Raw genomic sequence first — 23,469 nt, 5'->3', positions numbered from 1 at the left:
TTCTCAGGAGTGAACCAATAGGGTCTATATATAATAAGCTTGGCTATAAAAAATGTTTCTCACAAATGGATATGTTTTTCCACATCATTGCAACCCGGCTAGAGGCAAGGCAATCCATGCTGATTGGATCCACAAGTGTGGCCCTTCACAAGCTTTTCTTGATTTGAGATTAATGACCGTGCCATCTGATGTACCAAGACAATGATTCTTATATATGAACATTGCTTAATAAGTTAATATTTCTTCCAAAACTCTCCTGCCCACAAGCACCAGCCAAAGAGCAAAAGCAAGTGCATAAAAAAAAATTTGGGCCCCCCAAGAAAGATCATGGAATGAATGATCCAATGGCTTTTGTTTGCCTACCAGCAGGCTCACATGTTTTTGATGTGATATGAAGCATCGAAGGTTTGATTTTTTTGGTGTGTATAATTAGCCTAAAATTGTAGCCACACCATCTAATATTGTTCTTTTTTCCACACAACATATATAAGATTGCTTTTCCAAAGAGGAAAGCATGTCTTCAGTCTGATGATTCAATTCAATTAGGTGTATGTACGCATATCCATCAATATGTCTCATTTAACATGTGACTAGCTAGTAATGTTCTTCTCATGGACAGCACAAGTTCCATCTTTTTGTTTCACATGGAAGTTCATTATGTAATTGTTTGATTTAGAACATGACAGACTCAGAAGTTTCATTAGTGTAATTAAAACCCGGCAGGCGAAATTCTTAGCAGTGTAATCGTAGGCAATATTTCTAGAAATTATAGTCCAGGTTGGTAGCTTTCATCTGTGATTTGATAATGTTCACAAATAGTGTAATCACAGCCAGTTCTTGGTATTTGATAGCAAGGGATTTTGAGGCATTTTGAAATAGTAGTGGTGCCTTGTATTCTAGATATAAATCATGGACAATATTGAGAGATTGTTAGTATCTGGTTCGACATCATGGATCGCCCATATTGATAGAGCTTTTTGCTTTTTCTTGTCTGAATAAAAGCATTAGAAAAGCCAACAAAATCACTTCTTTCTTTATGGTATCTGCTCTCTTTCTCACATACTAGTACTGTCTGAATAAGAATATATGACGTGTAAAACAGAAAAGAATCCTCTACTTCATTCCTTCAACTGGCAATTCCAGTGGTTAACAAGCTGCAATTAAGGCATCACCTACTAGCTGGTCCGCGTCAAGTTGCAGGTATCAGATGGTCATTCAATCAAAACCCCATTAATACAAAAGTTATTCCCTTAACTACCATATTCATGAAATTGGATTGGATCAGAGGGAATTGCACCATCTTTGCATACTAGTACTGATGGGATCATCTATATATCAGAGGCTTGTTGTTGTGATAATAAAAAAGGAAACAATCTGGACCATTCAATGCGTCCAAGGAGTGTAAGGGACTGCAGATGTCAGCAGAACATCCTTATCCATGACCGATCACTGTCCTTGTCTACATCTTTAACACATGTACCATTTACTGAGCTTTGGTGCTCGCCGCATCCACTTTTGATCTTCTTTATCAATTTTTTCTCTCTCCTTTAGATTTAGTGTGAGACATGATGCATTGCCTCCAAACCCTCCCCTACTCACTTGACAATTTTGGGGTAGACAATAGTGCTAGTGCGTCCAAGACCTTTTCCCCTTCCTGGGAAGTTTGTGATAATGCAGGAGAAAGTAAACTGTCTCCAGGGTTTGGTTTTTCCATGACTAGGTGGAGCAATTTGAGCAACTTTCGCGTGCCACCATTTAAATCATGGTGTCCTCCAACACTCACTTGGAAGTATTCTCTGTACGGTATAGAAAAATATAATCCATCACTCTTGCTTTCCTTCTTTCTTTCGCTTTTTTTCTAAGTTCCCTGGAATGACCGTTTCATCACCTTAAGAGCAAAACTGTGGTTACAAAATGCATGCATGGAGCCCAATGGAAATTCTGGAATTGGAAAGCTAGAAGCTAGTTAGGGCCGGAAATAGTCGCAATAACTAGGATTTGTCATCCCACCATGGCACTTTTCTAAGAAAATAGGCCCTTAAATTGCTTTTTCAATCTGGGTTTGATTCTTTAGAACCCCACCTTTCTTCTTTCTGATGAAAACCACAATACAACCCCAAAGGGACAACAGTGCTGAAGGGAATTACAATTACATTTGTGGCAAAGAGGAGAGCTTTCAATAAAGAACTGATGATGGGTGAGAATTATTTTTGCAAGCAGCATAATGGAGGATGACTTTTGGAGCTAGTGAAACGAAGAAAGACCGGGGCACATGAAAGGTAAATTTATCAGCTTTTAGTATTGAAAATAGGTTGCTTTTCTATTGAAAGTACGTTCAGATGCGAGGACCTGTATAATTCCTCAATAACCCAAGCTCAATTAATGGGCGCGATGTAGCCATGGAAGTGATCTCTCCCCTTTCTTGAAAAGGGGCATTGCATGATCGAATAAAACATATACTGTTTCTGTACACTTCTGAGAATGAGACAACATTCATTGTTTCTGTACATTTTCCTCAATGGCTTTTCTCAGCGTCTCTCACCGCTAATGGAGTTCATTATTGAAGTGTCTTCTCAAGGAAGCACTTTTCTTCCTTTTGATGAGTACAGTCATCCAAAGCTGGTTTAAACATACCTGCTTGATTAGATTATAAGGAAAAGACGTAAGTTACTCTATTTACTGATCTTAGCTTAGAATTTTCAAGTTTTCTTCTCAATGACAAGTTTTAACCAGAGAAGAAAGTTTTGGTCCTTAGGATGTTTTCTGTTTTTGTAGGAATCATATCCCATATCAAAATGCTTTTTCAAAAGGCTTAGCTTTTTCTATGGTTGTGTTTGGTTATGGAAAATAATAAGGAGGGAAAAAAAATACAAAGAAAAATAAATTTTTTATGTTTGGTTCTCTAATGAAAAATATAAAAGAAAATCAAATATAATTAAAATTAATTAAAATTTTATATTTTTTAAAATTATTTAATTTTTATATTGATGAATTAAAATAAATAAAATAAATTTAAAATAATAAATAAAAATAATTTATCGATTATTAATCTATTTTTTTATTTTTCTTTATTTTTTTTTCTACTTTTTTTCTACTTTTCTTTTATATTTTCTTTTCTTTGCATTTTTTCTTAGATCTTCTGGGAATCAAACATGGTCTATAGAACCCCTATCTTTTCATACTCATGGTTTATTTTCCTATTTGCTGAGGACTTACCATCATATATAGTAGTTTGTTAGTGTAATCAACATTTTAAGAAATATTACCTATGTTTCAACCCTGTTGTTGCACTTCAAATTTGTGTGTTTAGTAGGAGGAGGAAATTGAGCAAATATAACTGATGGATCTATTCTTAACCTAATTCAAACCATCCCCACCTAGTTATGTCAAAAACAAAAAGAAAATTATGTTTGAATTTTTTATGTGTGGACTTACATAATTAATATGATAATATCATAAATCAATGTTATTTTATTTTTGCATTGTGGTTCATAATGGGGCTGAACACATATTGTTACTTGATTTTTTATGGACTCACCCTAATTCATTTTACTGGTCCATTAAGTCAAGTGGTCCAAATAATATATGTAATGTGTGATATATATATATATATATAAGTGCAAAGGAAAGGGTTTCTTCTTCTTGGGGGCTGAAAAAGGCACACACTGCACGCATTCTTGAGAGTATACACTTGGACTGAATCTTGGAGAGGAAAAGGAAGAGCTTATTGAATCTAGATTCACACATATCATCACAGACTGAGCTTCTTCTTGGACACCAGTGGAGCACGAAATGACTTTTCATAACATTAATTAAGGTGAGAATTTCATTTAGGAAAGGCCAAGTTGTGTGTTTGAGCAATATTATTTGACTTCGATGCCCACCAAAATGTATTTCAATAAAGAAGGGAAAAAAGGAAAAGGAAAAACCCATCTCAGACAGGGCTGAGACTATCCATTATGAAGAGCATTACAGGGTTTGACCTATTTTAAAGAACCATAGTTGGAATGAAGCGGTAGGCATCAGCTACTCAAACTCGTACGTACAGCATGTATTTGCTTTTTATAAGGGTTGAGAATAATATTGAGATTCTTCACTGAAAGCGCTGCCCACTATCATGCTATATTGTTTGAGAAGGTGGCCATGAGGTTGAGGTTGACTATCTTACACTCAACCTCGTGCACACAGTCACTCAAACTCCATTTGAGTACAGACATCATGCGCCCGAGGCACTTGCAATGGAGACAATTCTATGCAAATCGTGGAATAAAATCAAATCAATGCGTAAGCTTGTGCAGCTGTACTGAAAGTACATTCAACATTTCAAACAAGTGCGCAAGAGAATAAATCACTTCGCCTCATGTCCCCTTCCATGTAGGACTGATAACTACTCTTTGTCCATGTCCTTATAGATATTAAGCAAAAGAATATGCTAAGTATCCGAGTGGTACTCGGGTACCTTGAGTGGTACATCCAGGATAAAAGATCCCAATAGTTAAATATGTCGTGTACAAATGAATAAGAAGGATATAAAGGTATGAGAATAGTATAAAAGTACAAATAGATTAGACATAAGAATACTAACAAATGAAGTTATTTTACAAAATATAAGACCTAAAAATATATATAGGTAGCACCACAAAGTTATGATACAAAATATAAGATCTATATATATATATATATATATATGGCACCATATGATCCATGGTATTTTTTTAACAAGAATGGGAAAAGTATAATTTTGTACTAAAGTTGGACCTTCAAGTAAATAAAATCTTTCAACTAAAATAAGTTCACAAAATTCACCTTATACCCTTATGACAAAGCTAATATTTTTACGTAAATTATTTACATTCTTGCATAAATTATTTATGAGATTGCATCACTTTAAACAACGTCATGTCACCTTGTGTTGATATTAGCGGCTTGTGTTTTATCTCTCATTCCTCTTTTTATAATGTTTATATAAATGATGAAAAACCTCATAAACTTAGTATCATTGGAGAATGGAACCAACAATCTTTTTACCCATCAAGAGTCACAAATAAATGCTTCCACCTAGATTATATGAATCCACCTCTTTCAATATTCTCATAGGGTATTTATTGTGTATAAAACTTTAATGTAGAAGCATATGGCTTTGATCATTAATTTGCTAGATTCATTATTTTGGTTATGATACCTTGAATTTTTCCACATACATCATGCCTTTAATCTACCCACGCATATTAGATGTACAATATAAAAAATGTAAATATTAGGTTCATGAATGTAACTTTATGTGGTCATGAAAACCACAGTAATTTCCAACATCCTCTCCTTTGGGCAAATCATGACTACATGTAAGACTTGAAACTTTTATAAAGTCAAGAAGAGGTCATATAAAAATTATATTATTATTGCTGCATGTTTATCCTATGAAGTCACCATTACGTATCATGATGGTCACATATCATTTTATTAGGTGTATCATGATAGTTTGTTTAATGTTTTTCCATCTATAGGCAACACATCCTATAAAATCTTAATCGGAATAGCCAACAACCTCTAGTGACCACCATATTTATAGGCAAGTATATAATCTATTACATTTTATTAGATTATGTTGCAACTGTTTATGTTTCAAATACCATTCAGAAATTTCTTTACAACCTATAAAACAAAGGTATAGGAAAAGACAATAATAATGGGAAATAGAAAAGAATTAATAACTAGCAAAGGCTATTGGAACCTATATATAGACTCATCCTTTACACTAGATTTCCTCCACATATATCCACAATGGATTTTATGTTCCTAATGTTACAAAAGTTTCTATGCACCAACTTGATTTGGAGTGATATTCTTTCAATATTGGAAATTTATCTTTTACAATTTATAAGAATAACAATTTCAATTCATTGGAAACAGAATATTGTGTGATAGGTTGCATAGGGTTAAATTTGATTCTTTTTTTTTTTTTTTTCAATCCTTGTTTTGCATATTGATGTAAAAGTTGGCAACAAACATAGTTGCAATAAGAAACTTCATCAATATTGTGGCATAAGTATTTTAAATAAAATAAAAAAAAAAGACTTGAGAATTAGTAAAGGATGGAGTTGTATCAACTCTAAACTTTACTTATTTATATTGATTATATCAAAGGAAAATAGACGAAAAATACTAAGAAAGTACCACTAAAAGTTCAAAATTACTTAAAATAACATATATTAATACTTGTGGACCGGTTTCTTCGAGACAAAAATATCTTATCATCGATGATCTCTAATGGTATGGTTACATTCATCTAATTAAGAAAAATCAATAATGTCTTGAATGTCTTAAAGATTTTCAATGTAGAGGTTGAAAATAAACTAAATTAAAAAAGAAATTAAAGTTGTGAGATCTTTGTGACTATTATAAAAAGAAATGATGAAACTAGTCAAAATTTAGGCCCATTTGCAAGATTTCATCCAAAAAATGGTATCGTTGTACAATACTCAAGGCTAAGGACACTTCTATAAAATGATGTAGAAAGATATAATAGAACTTTATTAAATATGACAAGATGTATAATTAGTAATTCAATTCTTCCCTAATTTTTGTGGAGTGAAGTCACAAAAACAGTTATGCATATATTAATTCGTGTTCTTGCTAAAACTATTTTTCAAACCCTTTGTTATTTTTGAGTCAATAAAAACCAAGTTTAAACATATATTTGGGGTTGTCAAACTAAAGTATGAGTTTACAATCCATGTAAAAGAAAATTAGATCCATGGATTACTAGTTGTTTCTTTATTGGATATCCTGAAAGGTCCAAATGATGTAAATACTTCAAAGTTAACTATTAAAGATCAAGGGGTGATTGATCAAGATACTAATAAAGAGTTATCAATTCATGAAGAAACAAACATTTTTACAAACCATTAAAAGTAATGAACTTGATCAATGGATAGATACAAAGAAAGATGAAATTATGTCTATGAAAGTAAATTAGGTTTGGGAATTAGTTGAACTACTTAATGGATTTACCCTAATACAAAGTAAATGAAGTATTCAAAACTAAAAGGGATTCCTCATTATAACACTCAATTAATTGGTTGCTAAAAGATTCATTCAAAGAAGAGACATTGATTATAATGATATTTTCTCTCTAGTATCAAAAAGAGACTTATTTAGAATTTTTATGGCACTTGTAATTTATTATAATTTAGAGTTAAATCAAATGAATGTGAAAACAATCTTTTTGAATGAAAATCGAAATGAAGAAATTTGTATGAGACAATCATAGGGGTTTGAGGATAAAGACAAGAAACATATAATATGTAAGTTAAGAAAATTGATAGACTTAAACAAGCCTCCCCCTTAATGGTACTTTAAGTTTCACAATATTGTAACATTTTTCAATTTTAAAGAATAAAAAAATTGATGAATTGTATATACCTGAAAGTCCTTAGGGGCAAGTTTATGTTTTTTATGTTGTACGTGGATGATATCCTACTTGTTGCTAATAATTTGGTCTTGTTACATTAAACTAATTCTCGAAGAACTTTGAGATGAAAGATATGGGGGTAATGTATCATTGATGCTTAGAATTGAGATTCGTCGAGATAGATGTCAATGTCTTATTGGTTTATCTCAAAATACCTACATAAATAAAGTTCTTGAAAATTTCAAATACAAAAATGTTCACGAAGTCTAGCTCCCATTTTTAAATAAATTAAGTTGAAGTCAATCTCCCAAATAACTTGCATGATCATCATAATGTAAACTTTATCAAGTCATAAACTTCAACAAAAATGTTAGAAAATCAAGCAAATAAGATCTCGAAATTTTTGTTTAAGGAACCAAAATAAATTCACAAAACTCACCTTGTATCATTATGACAAAAATAAACTTATGTATTGTTCACGAAATTGTGTCACTTTAAACAACATCTTGTATTAGTATTTACACCTTATATTTCTCTTTTCTTACACTCTTTATGATGTTTACAGGAACGATGGAAACCTTACAAATTTAGGATGATTGGAAAGAGGAACTAAAAAGTGGCCTAACCCATCAAGAGTTACAAATGAATACTTTCTCCTAGATTAAATGAATTCACCTCTTCTAAACCTATATATATAATATTCATTGTATACGTAACTTTAATGTTATTAAGTACATGACTTTGATTATTATATCTTTTACATAATTTACGAGTTTCATGTCTTTGGTCATGATACTTTATATTTTTCTACATATATTATACTTTTAATATGTTCACATGCATTAGATATATAATATGAGAATTACAAATATATACCAATGTTTTTATAACCAGATCAAATCGATTAGTTGGATTCACATGTGAAACTATTTTTAAGATTGAATCGATCGAGAATCAACAGAATTACCAATTGAACTGGCACTTAAATCAACCAATTTTTGAAAAATCATTTAGTCCAAAATATAGATACATTTGGTAACCCTGACCAAGTACCCATCACTCTTGCTCCTCACACAAAAACTTCATATATTTATATATGGATGGATATGAATCCACCACCTATAACCACAACATTTGTGCCGCCTTCATAGTTATGATGTTCGAGATTATTGAGAAACCAAATGCACTACGAATTAGGGACCGAGATGGGTAAATCATAAAGGCTGATGAAATTAGAAATGGAGGGTGGGTTTTTTTGTAAGGGAAGCAAGTGGTTAACATGAGTCACTAATGAGAATCAGTGGTGGTTAACATGAGTCACTAATGGCAATCAATGGAGGTGCCAACATGTCTCCCGATATTCAAATTTAGTGGAGATATGTTTTATGCTTGGAATTGAAGAAAGGTGCTTTGATTCCATCTATATATCTTATTGCTAATATTACAAATTTAAAAAGTACTATATTTAGTATTTACCTTCTAATTGAGAGCTTAAAATTGAAGTATATCTAGGCCTTATGGAAGATTATACTAATTTTAAATTTTATTGATGATGTATCATCTCTAATAGAAGTATAGGTTCAATGACTCCTTTTCCCTCTATCATTTTTTCTTAAAATTTTCACTTTTTCAAATTTATGTTAACATTTTAAAATGTCAGTTTTATTATTTTTTGTAATTTTTTAATTATATATAATAATTACTTTTAATTTGAATAATATATCAATTATATATTTATGATACCATGTCGATGTCAATATTCAATTTTTATAAGTCATTCATCTAAACAATGATCTACGACCAAATAATTTTTTCGATTTAATAAGCCATACAATTTTCAAAACATTAATAAATGCATTACATCTATGAATTTGGTTGAAAAATGTAACTTTATATGATGATGAAGACCACAGATTTCTCTAACATGTAGTTCAGGTTAGAAAATATCAAGCAAAGAGGGATTGAACAATTGCATTATAAGTTTTTCACTATGAACAGAACAGAGCTATGTCTTTGGCAGATAGAATTAGAAAATGGCAAAACTAACCTCTCCAATGGCAGATGTCCATCAATGGTCTACATCCAGCAGGTATCCCATGATAAGATCAAAGGGACTCTCATTCTATAAGAAATAATTACATGTTTGATTCTTGATGTGATCACTATGATTTATCAATACCTATATGTTCTACTTCTTGGCTAGACCTGCAATAGCTCAGTTGACAATAGATACTAAGTGGATATCTGGTCATCAAAGAACCTTTCTTTTAGCATATCTTTACCATCATATAAAGCCACTAATATTCAACCAACCATGTTGAGGGTAAAAAAATAAAAAATAAAAAAAGGGGTGTTGAGGGGAGGGGGATTGAAAAATATATAAGATATTAATTATTTTTAAATAGATGCATAGAATTTGAATTTTATAAATTCGAGTTTTTATTTTTATGATTTTCTTAAAAAAAAAAAATTATGTTGATAATCAATTAGCATTGAATATATTTAATAAAATAATTTTTTTTATTAATTTAAGAATCATTTCAAAGTAATAATTTATATTTTAAAACTTTACTTAACACCTAAATTTTATTAAGAAAAGGCACTGCAAAAATTTACAAGTCCTGCCATGATCATATATAAATGATGATAATAACAATGATAAGAAATTTTCCTAAATGAAGCCAAGGATACTATAAGTGTATGATGAATCCATTGAATGCTTCTTTTGAGTATTTGGTGTACACAAATTCTTTTTACTTGCCACCAAATTAATTATTTTTCACCATGAATGAATTCCTAGGTACAAATGGATTGATCTCAGGGGAAACCCAAGGATATGGAGGGGCGAATTAAACGACGGCGTTTCAAACATCGTGTGAAAGATTTGGCATCCAATAAAGATTGGGCAAAACAGAGGACAGAGTGAAGATAACTGTTTCGAATTGCATGAAATCTAAATGGCTTTGGCTGCTGCTCTTGCAGTGAACCACCACTTGCTTTGCTTCTCAAATCCAAGAACAGTGACATGGGTTCCCACCAAGTTGAAACCCCAAAAGAGGGCTTATCTTTCTTTCACTTGTTGCACTTCTTCTTCTTCTTCTTCTTCTTCTACTTCGCCTGAAGCTGATCTACAGACGGCTGAGTCTCGTGTCAACCTGGGTCTCTCCCTCTTCTCCAAAGGACGGGTATTTCCGTTGTTTTTTTTATTATTATTATTTCTCTTTTTTCTTTTTCTTTTTCTTTGAATTTCTGCTCTGTAGTTGTGCTTTTAGGATATGGGTGTGTTGAATTTTGGTATACTTTGGGCTCAGTATGACAGAATTGATGTTCAGCAACATGCCTTGCTGAGATTTTGTTTACTTTCTGATGGCTTTTCCTGCCTGTTCTTGTTGTGATTTTGATATGGTGTGTAAATGTAGTTTTAATCTGTGGCCGGCATGTGAAGATACACGAAATAGGCTTATTGATTTTTTTTGTGGCAAATTTACCTGAATTCATACTTGAGGAAGAGCTGTTAGAACTTCTAACACTATGTACATTAATTAATCATGAGGAGTATGGACCTTGGTTGTGCACTACTGTGGGAAACTGTTAATAGAAGGATAGAATTGGTACCTACACTATCTCTTTAACTCATTGAGAAGTTGCTTAATTTGGGAAGATCCCTAATTTGATTTTGGTTCAAGTTTGAATAATAACTATTTGATGGTAGCCTTGGCTGCAAGAAAATGCATCCTCTCCTATTCAATTAAATGAGTGCACAAAATCAATTCTTAGTGTATCTTAGATTGATTTTTACCATTCTATTTGGGTCGACCATCGAAAGCTCATATTCTCAATGCAGTATGTATGGACCAGCTCAATGGATGTGTTTGGTATGTGGGAATGGGAATGGGAATGAAAATAGGATGGGAATGGAGGTGGATCATAATACCGTGTAGAAGAGAAAAATCAAAATCCTTGTAAAAGTGGGCTTTGATTTGCATAACAATGAAATAAAAAAAAAAAATCCAAACACATTAATGAATGAGAATGGAATTGATTTCCCATTCCGATTCTTTATTCTAGCATTCCAAACTTGGCCTAAGTGTCATCTTAACTATTTGGGTTGACTACATGAACAGTCTTTGCCATTCTACTTCTAGTGCATATGATCTTTTAAATCATAAAGATTCACATCTTTAATCATAAACTTGGCCCATGTTCCTGTCTACCTTCACCTTATCCCTGTCCTTGTGCTTTCCTCAGTCAAGACCATATCACTCCCTTTTGATGGTAAATTCTTGCTCTGAGTTGCAGGTGACCAACGTATTTCAGCTGACTCTCTCTTATCTCATCTTGAATTAGTGCCACTTTTAATTTCTTATGAATGTTTTCTAGTCTATTTATTTCTTGACATGGGACTGATTCATTCCAACATCCCAATGTCAACTGCCAATTGTATGGCAATGCTGCCCCAACTATCTATGCCATAGGGCATGATGGACCTCTTGCTCTTTATTGACCTCACAGTTTTCTGAAGACATTGTCTAGAAAAAATCTAGCACTAATTCAATTGAGAATAGTTGATCCACTATCATGGTTTTTTTACTTTCAAAGGTGATATGTAAGATTCCACTATCATGGTTTTTTTTACTCTCAATCAAGATGACTTGGTGCTTGTCTGAGTCAAATCCATCAAGAGGTTCTATTCCTATTCACGGTAATGAGATATGTAAGATTCTTCATTGGATTCTATGATCATCATGACCACTTATCTAATCTCTGAGAGTTTTGCAAGACCACAGACAGCATTTTCCACATGCCATTCTTGAAGCTTCTTCTTGTCCATGTATAGTGTTTTTGTTTTAGAATCTTTCGTTGTTTTTTGGACAACTTAATTTAAGGAAACAATTTTAGTATCTGCACTTGTGACAATGGATTTTACAGGTTAAAGATGCTCTAGCTCAGTTTGAGACTGCACTTACCTTAGATCCCAACCCTATGGAGGCTCAAGCTGCACTCTACAATAAAGCCTGTTGTCATGCTTACAGGTAGAAATTTCAACATTTCCTTCCTGTTTCCCTTCTTCCTTAGCATAGAGTTGCCTATGTTAAATATTATTCAATTATGGTGTGCTTGTGAGCACCTTCTAGGAAAAATTGACTTCTCATGGTACACAATTTATATAAACTCAAACCAGGAAAAATAAAAAATTTCTGAATTTTCATGCTTCTAAACCAACTCATGATTTATAGCTTGTTTTTTAAGTTCAAAATTGAGAATGTTCTCAAATGAAGGCCTTTGCATCTGTCACAGATGTCATAAGCATACCTACAGCTGTATTTATGCACAAAATGCAACCCAGTCAATTGTCTTAATTTTCATTGTTCTATGCATATAATGTTGCATCATAAATATGCTGGCTTTTAAGTAAAGATTTTGTCTATTTTATTCTCTTAGTCTATACAGTTTTATGTGAAATCCAGATTGTGTGGATATGCTTTTTTGCATCCTCATAGAGGTAAACCCTTGTCATAACCATGTAAATCAAGTTTCTTTGCAAGTTCCTTGGTGATATTTTTTCTTGTACTATTTAGCAATTAATGCGTGAAATGGTTCCATAAAAAAGCAGGTACAACCTGCTCTTTGAGTCAAGTATGGGAAATTTTCGGTGGATGAGGGAAAGCAACTGACTTAAATTTATACAACATTTCAAAGTTTATGCTCAGTCCTTCAAATATATCACTGAAATAAGCTATTAGAGTTATCATAATAGTCATTGGATATCATTCTTCCTTATGGATCTTTCACGTGGCCTTATTCATCTGAGCTGAGGGATTTTGTTTGCCTTTTCCTATTTATTTTCTTTTGTGTGAAGTTGAATGTGGACAGTTGGAGATTGAAGGAAGCAATTCACTTAAATTTTTACAGTAATGTTCAATCCTTAATATATGCCTCTGAAATAAGCTATTAAAGTTCTTATAATGGCCATTAGTAGTCATTCTTCCGATAGATTTTCCAAAGACACTGTAAATCTTTCTCTGGGGGTTGTCAGATAAGCTGATGGATTTTGTTTTCTCCTTTTTTTTTTCCTATTTGAGGAAGAGGGGAAGGAAAGAAAGCTGCTGACTGTTTGCGTACTGCACTGAGAGAATACAACCTTAAATTCGGCACAATTCTTAATGATCCAGACTTGGCCTCCTTCAGGGCTTTGCCTGAATTTAAGGAGTTGCAAGAAGAGGTTATTACTTGATATGGGAATCTAATGATTATTTTTCTCCTGCTTTTCTCTCTATGGATATTGTCAAGTTATTTTCTTCAATATAGTTAGAGTTGCATCTCATTATCAGTTATTTCTTATATGATTCCAATTACCTGCAGGCTAGGCTTGGAGGGGAAGATATAGGCTACAGTTTCCGAAGAGATCTCAAACTCATTAGCGAAGTCCAAGCCCCATTTCGAGGGGTTAGGAGATTCTTTTATGTGGCATTTTCTGCAGCGGCAGGAATTTCAACTTTTTTTACTATACCCAGGCTATTCCGTGCAATTAAAGGCGGTGATGGTGCTCCCGATATCTGGGAAACTGCTGGTAATGCTGCCATCAATATTGGAGGTAAGCAGTGGGTTCTTTTACTCCTAAATCAAGATAGTGATGTATCTCTGATTTTCTTCTGGCTGTGGATGATTGGTTTTGTTAAAAAATGATTACTTGACATTCTTCAATACAGAATAGTTTGTTTCTTAAAATGACTAAGCTTTTTAATCAGCAATCTACAGGTATTATTGCTCTTGTGTTATTATTTTTCTGGGACAATAAGAAAGAGGAGGAACAACTTGCACAAATATCCCGAGATGAAACTCTTTCACGGTTACCATTGCGCCTTTCAACTAATCGTGTTGTTGAACTTGTGCAGCTGCGAGACACTGTCAGGCCAGTAAGTGTCGATGATTTTCCTTCTCAGATTGTTCATGTCAAATACTCTCTGCAATATTAGAACGAAAACTTTACTACTCATGTCAAAAGTTACCTTGCACTATTATTCCAAATCTTTGTCCAGCTATTTTCTTGCTGGATATGGGAATTATAACTCTTGATTCATCATTCCTTTCTAAAAGGTGTAAACCTCCATGTGGGGGGCACATTTTAGGAGGAGAAACAGGATGAGGAACCTGATAATATAAGTTTATTTTGGTCCTTTGTTGCCAAAAATCCAACAAGAGCTTTGCGGCTACCCTCTGAATATGACTTAATAGATATACCAAAAGTTTAAGTCTCTGCAAAGGAAGCTATGCATATGCGTTCTCCTTCTCGACTCTCTGAATACAAAGTGGTTGTTTATCTAAGCATGACTCTTGGATGTATCTAATTATCAAATCTATCCAAATTACATATATGTACGTAGTGTTCTTTTTTCTCAGTATACATCCACTGCTGTCTTATCTTAACGAGTTGATATTCTAAATGAGGCTTGAACTTAGGTTATCTTAGCTGGAACAAAAGAAACTGTTTCTTTAGCTATCAAGAAGGCTGAAAGGTTTCGAACTGAGCTCCTTAAGCGAGGTGTTCTTTTGGTTCCTGTAATTTGGGGTGAAAGTAGGGCACCACAAATGGAGAAGAAAGGATTTGGCATTCCTTCAAAGGCAGCTACTTCTCTTCCTTCAATTGGGGTAAGATTCAAAAGTTCTCTTATAATACAAGCAGTATCCTCACAGCCCACAATTTTTTCTACACTGAATTGCCATATTGTCTATTTTGTTCATGATTATCCCTCAGGATAATGGTTGTAGAATTTATAATTGTAAAGTTTGGATGTATCCTGTGTTTGGAGAGCCATAGGCACATGATGATATGACAATTGTACACTTTTTTTGGTAAATCACTTCATGAAAACAGATTATATCTCTACCCATTTACAAACTTCCATGGCGTTTTCCAAAACTAACACAGATGTTTTCTTTGCTAAGACATGCTTCTTTTTTACTCTAAATGTTATTATGTCATGTTAGGAAGATTTCGAGAAAAGGACTGAATCTATAGCTGCAAAATCAAGGTTGAAAGCTGAAGTTCGATTTAAGGCTGAAGTTGTATCACCTGCAGAATGGGAAAGGTCATATGCTGATTTATCTTGTCTGCATGCTTGTTTTGCCATAGTCCTGATATTGTGGATGACAGAATTGTTCTATGGTACTTTTCGTCTAATTTAAGAGAAGAAATGCACCTCAACAAAGTTTTACATTTATGTTATGCTTCTTCTGTTTTTCTTCTTTAAATGGGAAATTGCTTTCACTTATTGACAAAGTAATTTCAAACGGTTGTATTTGGTCTTCTGGTAACCGTTTATAAGTTCAATATTGTGAATGAACTCCAGATGTGTGCCCTGAAAAGTTTGTTTCTTTTCACTAACTATTCCTAAACTTGTACAGGTGGATAAGGGATCAACAAAAATCTGAAGGAGTTACCCCTGGTGAGGATGTATACATAATACTGCGTCTAGATGGCCGTGTTCGAAGATCTGGGAAGGTAAATGCATATGATGAAGTTTATTTATTTATTTGTTTATTTGCTGATATATGGAATAACCAATTTCTTATGTGTTATTTGGCTTCTGGAAAGACATTAAAGAAGATGAAAGCTTGGAATCTTACCGCCATTTAAATCCTGTATAATTTTAAGATTCCAAATGTTCTTTCCTTTCATTCTTGGCAACCAATGGAAGGTTTGGCATCCATTTGGAGAGTTCATGTTATATGTGCTTCATTATCTCAAGCGAACTATTGGCAAAGAAGGAATTAAACTATTAGAAAACAGAAATTAAGCTCCTAACCCCTTCCATACTGGTCAATGTGAATTTGTTACATAACACACTCTTAAAACCAGCATAGGAGATTGCAAGTGTAAAGGGAAAAATCATGCTTGAGACCGATTTCTGGAGAACATCACGAGGATATTTACCTCATTATCATTTTCATTTTTTATTTAAGAAACAAAATGATGAAAAACGACGTATCCTTAAAATTCAGCGTTTCACACTACATTACTACATTTCTTTCTGCTATGTTGTCATTGTGAGTTATAACTCCCTCATTCTTGCAGGGCATGCCTGACTGGCAACAAATTGTGAAGGAGCTCCCACCAATGGAAGCATTGCTTAGCAAGCTAGAGAGATAGGTGTCGCATGTTTCGCTCACTCTTCCTCAGAGAGAATTTGAGTTAAAAGCTAAGGTAAGACTCCTTTTATCTTTGTAAATGCCTTTTTTTTTTTTTTGGCTACCCTGCAAATTTCAAACTCTGAAAATAAAACGCCTGTCTTACCCCTCAATTTGGCAGTTAATGTGGAGATAGTTCATAAAGGAAAGGAAAGCTAAATGACAGGGACTAGACACTAAGGTGGCAGGCCGGCTATTTCACTCATCCAGTGTTGCATTTATTTGGCCTTGTCCGATCTTCAGAGTGTGCCAACTGAACAGTATGTGGACTTCCTTGGTTTTATTTATTGAACTTTCTTATAGGGTATGATGTCCCCAAATGGGACGGCATCCATTTTCTTTTCCTTGTTTGAATTCTTGAAGACAATGCCAGCCTGGGCATTCATCTCATCCTTCTCTTTTATATTGTTGAACATGTTGTGAAGTAAAGAATACAAATTCACCACATTGGATTTGGAGGAACAGATAGTATAAATCTGAATTGGGCCACGTAAATTCTAAACAATTAGTAGGGCACGAAAAATGAAACAATTAGTTGTATATGGCTCTAATGAAAACTCATATTCTAATCTCTGCTGCCTAAAAAGATGTGATATAGTGTGCTTTGAATAGGCAAAGAAGGATATAAAAATGGAAAATCTTGTGATCCTGGACTCTATAAAATATAATCCCAGTTCACTCCATTTTGGAATAAGTGTAGATCGATGACATGATTTTGTTTCATACTTTGACATATGAATATCAAAATCACCATGTGGGTAGTCTGCATTTCATATAGCTGGCATGTATTAATGTCAAAGTTCTCAAGTTACTGACTGAGTCATAAGAAAACTGCCCTGCAGCTGCAGCTTAAGCTTCAGTTTTTCAGGTCCTGTTTGGGAACTGTTTCAAAAACAGTTTTGTAAAACAGTTGTCTAAGACAGTTTTTGAAAAATGTTCTATCATCTTTTGTAGAACAAATGTTTGTTTGGAAACCGAAATGTTTTGGACCTATTTTTTATGTTTTTAAATATGCTTTAAAAATAACTTTTACATATTATGTTTTTATTTTTAATCATTCTTCATATTTATGTAATTATTTTTTTAAACAATTCTCAAAAAACAAATAGAAACAATTAAAAGATGTTTTTTAAAAACAAAAAACCATTTTTTGTTGTTTAGTTGTTAATCATGTTTTCTTATTTTTTTGTTCTAGAAAACAAAAAACTAGTTTTAAAAACAATTACCAAATAGAGCCTTAGAATCTTAGATCATCCAGAAAAGGGCACCCCTTCCTAGTATTTCTATGCAGAAAAACACCTCCATGTAACACTAGACCTTGAGTTGGAGTCTTGGGCTACAATTCTCCAGAAAAAAGGAAAACCCCATGTCCAAAAGAGCAAGAACAAACAAAGAATGTTCCCGGATCATCCTCAATCCGCATTCCCACATCAAGGAAGGGACTCATAACATTTCTGGTCTGAAAGACCCCTGATCATCCTCTCTGCATTTACTTTCACACATATGGTATTGAATGTCATCCATCTTTTTCATTTCTGATGTGGTTTGATTCAAAAGACTGCGTAAACATCACACTTCACATCTGATATTCATGAACATAGCTGAACTGACATGGATTGAAGTTGAACCGATCAATGCTCCCTTTTTTATATTCTCTTGCTATTTTGATTAGCTTATATCAATTTCTTGGTAGGTTTTGAAGAGGTCACACACTCACTGATCCTACTTTCTTACAGCAATGAAAACACCTTGAACTTGTCACAGAATAATCATACTAATAACCTGATTCGCCTCAGAAATGAGTGCCCATATGTCATTATTATTATCAAATTCTACTCCTCTCTTCATTTCTTAATCTAATTTTTGGGGTTAGGTTTTGCTATTTTATTTTTATTAATTTTCTTATTATTTTTATTTTTACTGAGTCCAAGGTTAGGACGGCCAACTGTCGAGGGTAGTTGGGCAGAACTTGGAATAAGAGCAAAACACATATGACAACACATTCATTGGTCAACCAAAATGCCCATCAATCAACCCATTCTTCTCAATCTAATTACAAAACTGCCACACCAACATTGAGACAAGCATCTTAAATACTTCTTTTAAGCCCAATTTCAAATCATTTTCTATGAGTGTCATATACTTTTGTGAAAAAAATATCAAATTTATTTCTTAAACAGTTAAGTAACTAGAAGATCTTCCTCAGGTGATAGCATCTCAGTCAAAAGTGGCATTAGGGTTGCTGGTTGGTTACTCCATCTGGGTTATTGTATTCTTCAAAGCCACCATAGAGAGGAGGGATGACTTTAGTTGGCCAATTAGAAAAGGACAAAATAATGTCATCCTTATGTTAATACATTGTCTTATCTCATTTCTTTGATGGGCAAGCTGTCACTTAAATTATGTAATTTTTATATAAAAATGTTAAAATAAATAAAATTGTCTTATAGGAAAATAATTTATTGATTTTAAATTTTTTTATTTTTTCTCTTTATTTTCTTTTCCTATAGTATTAAATTTTTCTCCTCGATTAATTTTTGTTGCTACAATAAAAATTTTCTAATGTAAAAATATTTTTTTTCCTAAATCCAATTCCTAATGACCTAATTTATAAAAATAAAAAATAAAAAAGCAAAAGATTCGAAAATAGTGGTCAAACAGATTGGCATTTCCGTGATAATGTACAAAAGCAAGGTCATATTCCATACCCCTATTTTGTCCTCTTTAAAACAGCTCGCCAGCCCGCTATTTTGTCTCGAGGAGTCTCAATAGTTTTTCATACAGAGAAAGAGAGAAAGAGAGAGAAAGAGAGCAACAACACCAACTATGGCCAATTCTAATGGCCTTTTCCTCGTATCTTCCATCTTCATTGCAGCTCTCTTCACCGCCTCCGTCTCCGCCGGCGGGGACTTCAGCCAACTGAACTGGGAGCCGGCAGCGAAGGCAGCAGCCACATGCCAAGGCTCGATAGCGGAGTGCCTCGCGGGAAGGGACGAGTTCGAGATGGACACGGAGATCAACCGCCGCATCCTAGCGACGACGCAGTACATAAGCTACGGTGCGCTGCAGAGGAACACTGTTCCCTGCTCTCAGAGGGGTGCGTCATACTACAACTGCAAGCCCGGTGCCGAGGCCAACCCCTACAACCGTGGCTGCAGTACTATTACTCGTTGCCGTAGTTAAGCTTTTTCCTTTTTCTTTTTTAATTTTGGTTTTATCTATGGCTTTGTTTTTATTTGTAAAATAATAAAAATAATAATAACAAAAAATAATAATACGATGAGTACTGGAAATATTTAGCTACTACATTTGATGTGGAGTGTTTTGTTTAATAATGTATCTATAAGCTCTTCAATATTATTACGAGTTGATTCGGTCTCTTTTCATACTTACACCCCATCTTTCTCGATCATAAGGTTAGATTTTTAAATGTTTTTATTTGTTGTATGTATGTTAGTTTTCATGACAAATCAAATAAAAGGATTTTTTTTTTTCTAATATTTTCTCGATCCAAATTAAACCTAATAGGTTGATATTTAATTTTTCCTAATATTCGCGCCACAGGTATTAGAACAAAGGGGAACAGCAGGAATCAGTCTTTTGATCTTTCCTTCCTTGTATTAAGGGAACAAAATATTCTCCGATTTGGACCGAAACTGAGGGAAAGAATCGCCCTTGCAGTAACAGGATAAAGTAAAAAAAAAATTTTATTTTAATGACCAAGAATGAATATGCATCGGCAGTCCTAAATTACAAAAGGGAGATAAAGGAGCTGCAGACACAATCTCAAAGCTAAAGCTGTCTGCAACTTTGTTTTTTGAAAATATATAGCCCTTGCAAGTAGCGGACTTTAAAAGAAATGTGGTAGTTGAACGAATAACAATAATGAAAGAGAAGAAACAACACAATTTAAGTGTACACAATATCACCAATTTGATGTACTGAAAGTTATGGAGAATTAACCACCTTGCTTGCATTGGAAGGAAGGCCGTAATCCTCACATGAGATGATCAGATTAATGCAAGGCTAGGTCAGATTGAGGCACAGTTGGGGCACTTGAATGATAGCATGAAACAAAAGCACTCTATACAAGCATAGTTGCCAAAATGATTTAGGGAAATGGAAAACAGGAAGATCCTTAACTGCATAATTCCTACAGCAGTGCACGTAATAGTCTTATAGTAACAAATGTTTTGATTTCTCAACCGGGCAAACATAGGGAGAAAAGTCGGGCATGAAATCTTGAAGCATCATGTCTTGGACTGTGATTAATCAAATACTTAACTATCATCTGGCTTCACTTCATCAGGCTTCGACTTGGGTGGTGCCAAGGGGCTTGGAGAGCCCTCTGCTCCCATCTCTGCTCTCAGCTCGTTGATGCTCTGCTCCAACTCATTTATTGAGTTTCCCATCTCATCAAGTGAGTCCAAGTCAAGGAAATAAAGAACTACCCACCAATCAATCTCAATGCAAATGTGAAGCACACATACTCCCACTGGTCTCCTGCTTGTGATTTGTGAAGTCTAGGGACACTAGCACTTCTCTTTGCCCAATATTGTGTATAAACGCATTCTATATCCAGAGCTCTTATTTGCTTGGGGCAGGAGAAACGTCAAAACTAGGGTTGATGTGATATGATTGCACAAGGACTGATGATCAAGACCAAGATATGCGTATATTCACACAAACTAAGGTATTAAGCCTATTCATACCATCTCGCAGATTTGAATCATAGCAAACATGTATGGCTAAAGATGATTGACAGAATAGAAAGTAAAACAGACAAATTTATACCCTGAGGTCTAGCTCAGATGGTATAGAGGTTCCATTTCAAGTGTGTGTGTCAATATGAAGGAAAATAGACAAGTTTGTCCTAAAACATTATACTGGAGGGATTTAACTGCCTTCAATCATACGGCATATTAAGACCTATGTTGGGAAAATGGGTTCTTCCCATTGACTCACTGATGCCTATCATATTCATTACCATCAAACTGAAAATATGAAAAAGGATATTCTTTGTAACAATGGAGTCTGACATTGCCTGGAACCTGGATTGCTGAAAGCAAAGTTACATTTTAGTAAGAGCGGCATACCAACAAAATTTCCAATCAAGAAAAAGGCAATTTGCAGAGAGTCACAACTCACCATCTGCTGAAGAAGGTTTTGCACCTGATAAAAACAAAGCAATAAAAATGAGTCAACGCTGAGGGGCTTTGTTAATAAACGGCAGAAAAATTGCAATAGTCAAATAATGGTTCCTACATCCTTTCAAATCTGACTATTTCCTTGTAAAAACCAAATTCTGATGATTTGAGAAATAGGAGGTTATTAATCATAAGTCAGCCCTTCATAGTGGCCTCTAATTCCCACATTCATGTTATGAGGAGGACAAATTCCCATATTTTTCTTTTAAAAAGCTAGAGAAACTCACGAAAACTGTCATATCAGCAGTGCTTTTTGGATCTTCCAAGTTTTGTCCATCCTGCCAGCAAGACCAGTTAGTAAAATGAAACTGATCACCATTTGCAGTAACTTCTAATTTCAATGCCCCTAAAGCAGAAGTATATTAAGATATTAAAATATCCCTAATTATTTCAACAAATGATATTGAATCTGATCCTAAAATGCAACTCATAACCATTTGCATGAATTTTGAAATTCGAATGCCTCATAGACAGAAGTAGATTAAGATACTACCGGAAGTTTTTGATCTTAAATTTTGGAAATATCACCTCCTCCCCCAATGGAAAAGACTGATCTATGTTCTGCTTCTTTCGATTTTTTTTGGTTAAAAAAGAGGCGGTCATATAAAACACTTTCTTGGTTCAACCTATATTGCAATCCAACTTACATCCAAGCATCCACTATATCATATCCCAGACTCCGGTAATTTACTACGAAAAAACCACCAACAAATCCACAAACCTTTACAAAAATATAGAATATCCGATTTTCCCACCCTAAGACTGTTTGAAAACCGATCACACACAACCTATGATGCCCGCAGCAACAACGACAAAATCAAAGACATGACATTCAAGACAAGAAACAGAGCATTAATAATTCAATGAAAGCAGATCTCAGGGGCTACAAAACTAAATTTTCCATCAAATTGCCCTGAGAACCCTCGAAACCTAACCCAATGTTTGTCTCGGGGTAAAAATGAAAGAAAAAAGAAAATGCACGCAAAATGGCTCAGGAAAAACCACTTCCATTGCTTCCTCATTTTTCCCGAGAACCAAACAGATCGCACAAAGAATCAACCAAAAACGATGATAGAGTTGGATTATCCTCACCATTCTTGGCTGTTGATCTATGCTTTGCAGTTTCGTACGATCGCAGCGACGTGAAGCAAAGTTGGAGACGATGCGAAAGAATTGATATTTATCAGCTGCTTTACATTTACTTTTTCCTCCCTGGTAATTCCGTATAATAACGGACCTGCCACGGCTACAATATTAACCAATAAAATGCATATTGGCTCTGCTACCCTCCTCCATTATGTTTTTGGAGCGAATTTCTGAATTGAAAATTCTTTTCCATTTTTTTTTCCCAAGTTTTACAAAATTTAGATCAGTTTTTTTTTTTTTAAGAGAGAGAATTTCATTTTAAAATTCAGATTAGAAGAATTAAAAAAAAAAATTGGCAAAATAATTTGAGGGCATGAGGGGGCATTTTTGTCATTGACAGTAGTTGTTCTTGCCTTGTACACACTGCTAATTGAAAATTGATTTGAAAAGTTGAAGATGGGCATTTTCGTCATTCAATAACTAGAGCCACTTTGAGTGGTAGGGGCGCCTTTTAATTCAAAATTTCAAACTACAGGCCCTTTAATGTACAAAAAGGTCATTGACCAGGACCCTACA

The 23,469-nt window shown here is 34.0% G+C and overlaps 3 protein-coding genes across 7 annotated transcripts; 2 read left to right on the top strand and 1 right to left on the bottom strand.

The window, feature by feature from the left end:
• The first annotated feature begins 10,246 nt into the window (after positions 1-10,246).
• Positions 10,247-17,105, top strand: LOC117919021 (protein LOW PSII ACCUMULATION 1, chloroplastic). 5 transcript variants are annotated; one of them, XM_034836037.1, is made up of 10 exons: positions 10,283-10,596; positions 12,341-12,444; positions 13,499-13,634; positions 13,775-14,006; positions 14,171-14,328; positions 14,873-15,061; positions 15,401-15,501; positions 15,818-15,914; positions 16,488-16,616; positions 16,722-17,105. In XM_034836037.1, the coding sequence occupies exons 1-9, from the start codon at positions 10,369-10,371 to the stop codon at positions 16,560-16,562; spliced, it is 1,320 nt and encodes a 439-aa protein (XP_034691928.1). In that variant the 5' UTR covers positions 10,283-10,368; the 3' UTR covers positions 16,563-16,616; positions 16,722-17,105. The 5 variants fall into 5 exon arrangements, with proteins under 5 accessions (XP_034691929.1, XP_034691931.1, XP_034691928.1 ...); XM_034836039.1 differs by lacking the exon at positions 10,283-10,596 and adding an exon at positions 10,607-12,242; XM_034836041.1 differs by lacking the exon at positions 10,283-10,596 and having other exon boundaries at positions 12,352-12,444; positions 13,495-13,634.
• A 2,137-nt stretch (positions 17,106-19,242) lies between these two features.
• Positions 19,243-19,992, top strand: LOC117918950 (rapid alkalinization factor-like). Its single transcript, XM_034835948.1, has one exon. The coding sequence runs from the start codon at positions 19,427-19,429 to the stop codon at positions 19,781-19,783; it is 357 nt and encodes a 118-aa protein (XP_034691839.1). The 5' UTR covers positions 19,243-19,426; the 3' UTR covers positions 19,784-19,992.
• Positions 19,993-20,516: 524 nt separating this feature from the next.
• Positions 20,517-23,106, bottom strand: LOC117917645 (heat shock factor-binding protein-like). Its single transcript, XM_034833985.1, has 5 exons — positions 22,900-23,106; positions 22,035-22,085; positions 21,749-21,772; positions 21,617-21,659; positions 20,517-21,020 (listed from the first exon to the last, which is right to left on the bottom strand). The coding sequence occupies exons 1-5, from the start codon at positions 22,900-22,902 to the stop codon at positions 20,881-20,883; spliced, it is 261 nt and encodes an 86-aa protein (XP_034689876.1). The 5' UTR covers positions 22,903-23,106; the 3' UTR covers positions 20,517-20,880.
• Between the last annotated feature and the right edge of the window lie 363 nt (positions 23,107-23,469).

The sequence above is a fragment of the Vitis riparia genome, chromosome 7 (genome assembly GCF_004353265.1).
Source record: "Vitis riparia cultivar Riparia Gloire de Montpellier isolate 1030 chromosome 7, EGFV_Vit.rip_1.0, whole genome shotgun sequence".
Taxonomy (NCBI): Eukaryota; Viridiplantae; Streptophyta; class Magnoliopsida; order Vitales; family Vitaceae; genus Vitis; species Vitis riparia.
The sequence above is the reverse complement of the archived record's forward strand: the minus strand, read 5'-3'. Positions and strand labels throughout refer to the sequence as shown.

Excerpts from the sequence above, each read along its gene's own strand:
- LOC117919021 (XM_034836037.1), top strand. The coding sequence starts at position 10,369 with ATGGCTTTGGCTGCTGCTCTTGCAGTGAACCACCACTTGCTTTGCTTC. Across the intron at positions 14,007-14,170 it reads TGCTGCCATCAATATTGGAG|GTATTATTGCTCTTGTGTTA; the intron begins GTAAGCAGTGGG and ends AGCAATCTACAG. Across the intron at positions 15,062-15,400 it reads CTTCTCTTCCTTCAATTGGG|GAAGATTTCGAGAAAAGGAC; the intron begins GTAAGATTCAAA and ends ATGTCATGTTAG.
- LOC117918950 (XM_034835948.1), top strand. The coding sequence starts at position 19,427 with ATGGCCAATTCTAATGGCCTTTTCCTCGTATCTTCCATCTTCATTGCA.
- LOC117917645 (XM_034833985.1), bottom strand. Across the intron at positions 21,773-22,034 it reads CTGCTGATATGACAGTTTTC|GTGCAAAACCTTCTTCAGCA; the intron begins GTGAGTTTCTCT and ends TGTTTTTATCAG. Across the intron at positions 21,660-21,748 it reads AAAACCTTCTTCAGCAGATG|CAATCCAGGTTCCAGGCAAT; the intron begins GTGAGTTGTGAC and ends CTTTGCTTTCAG.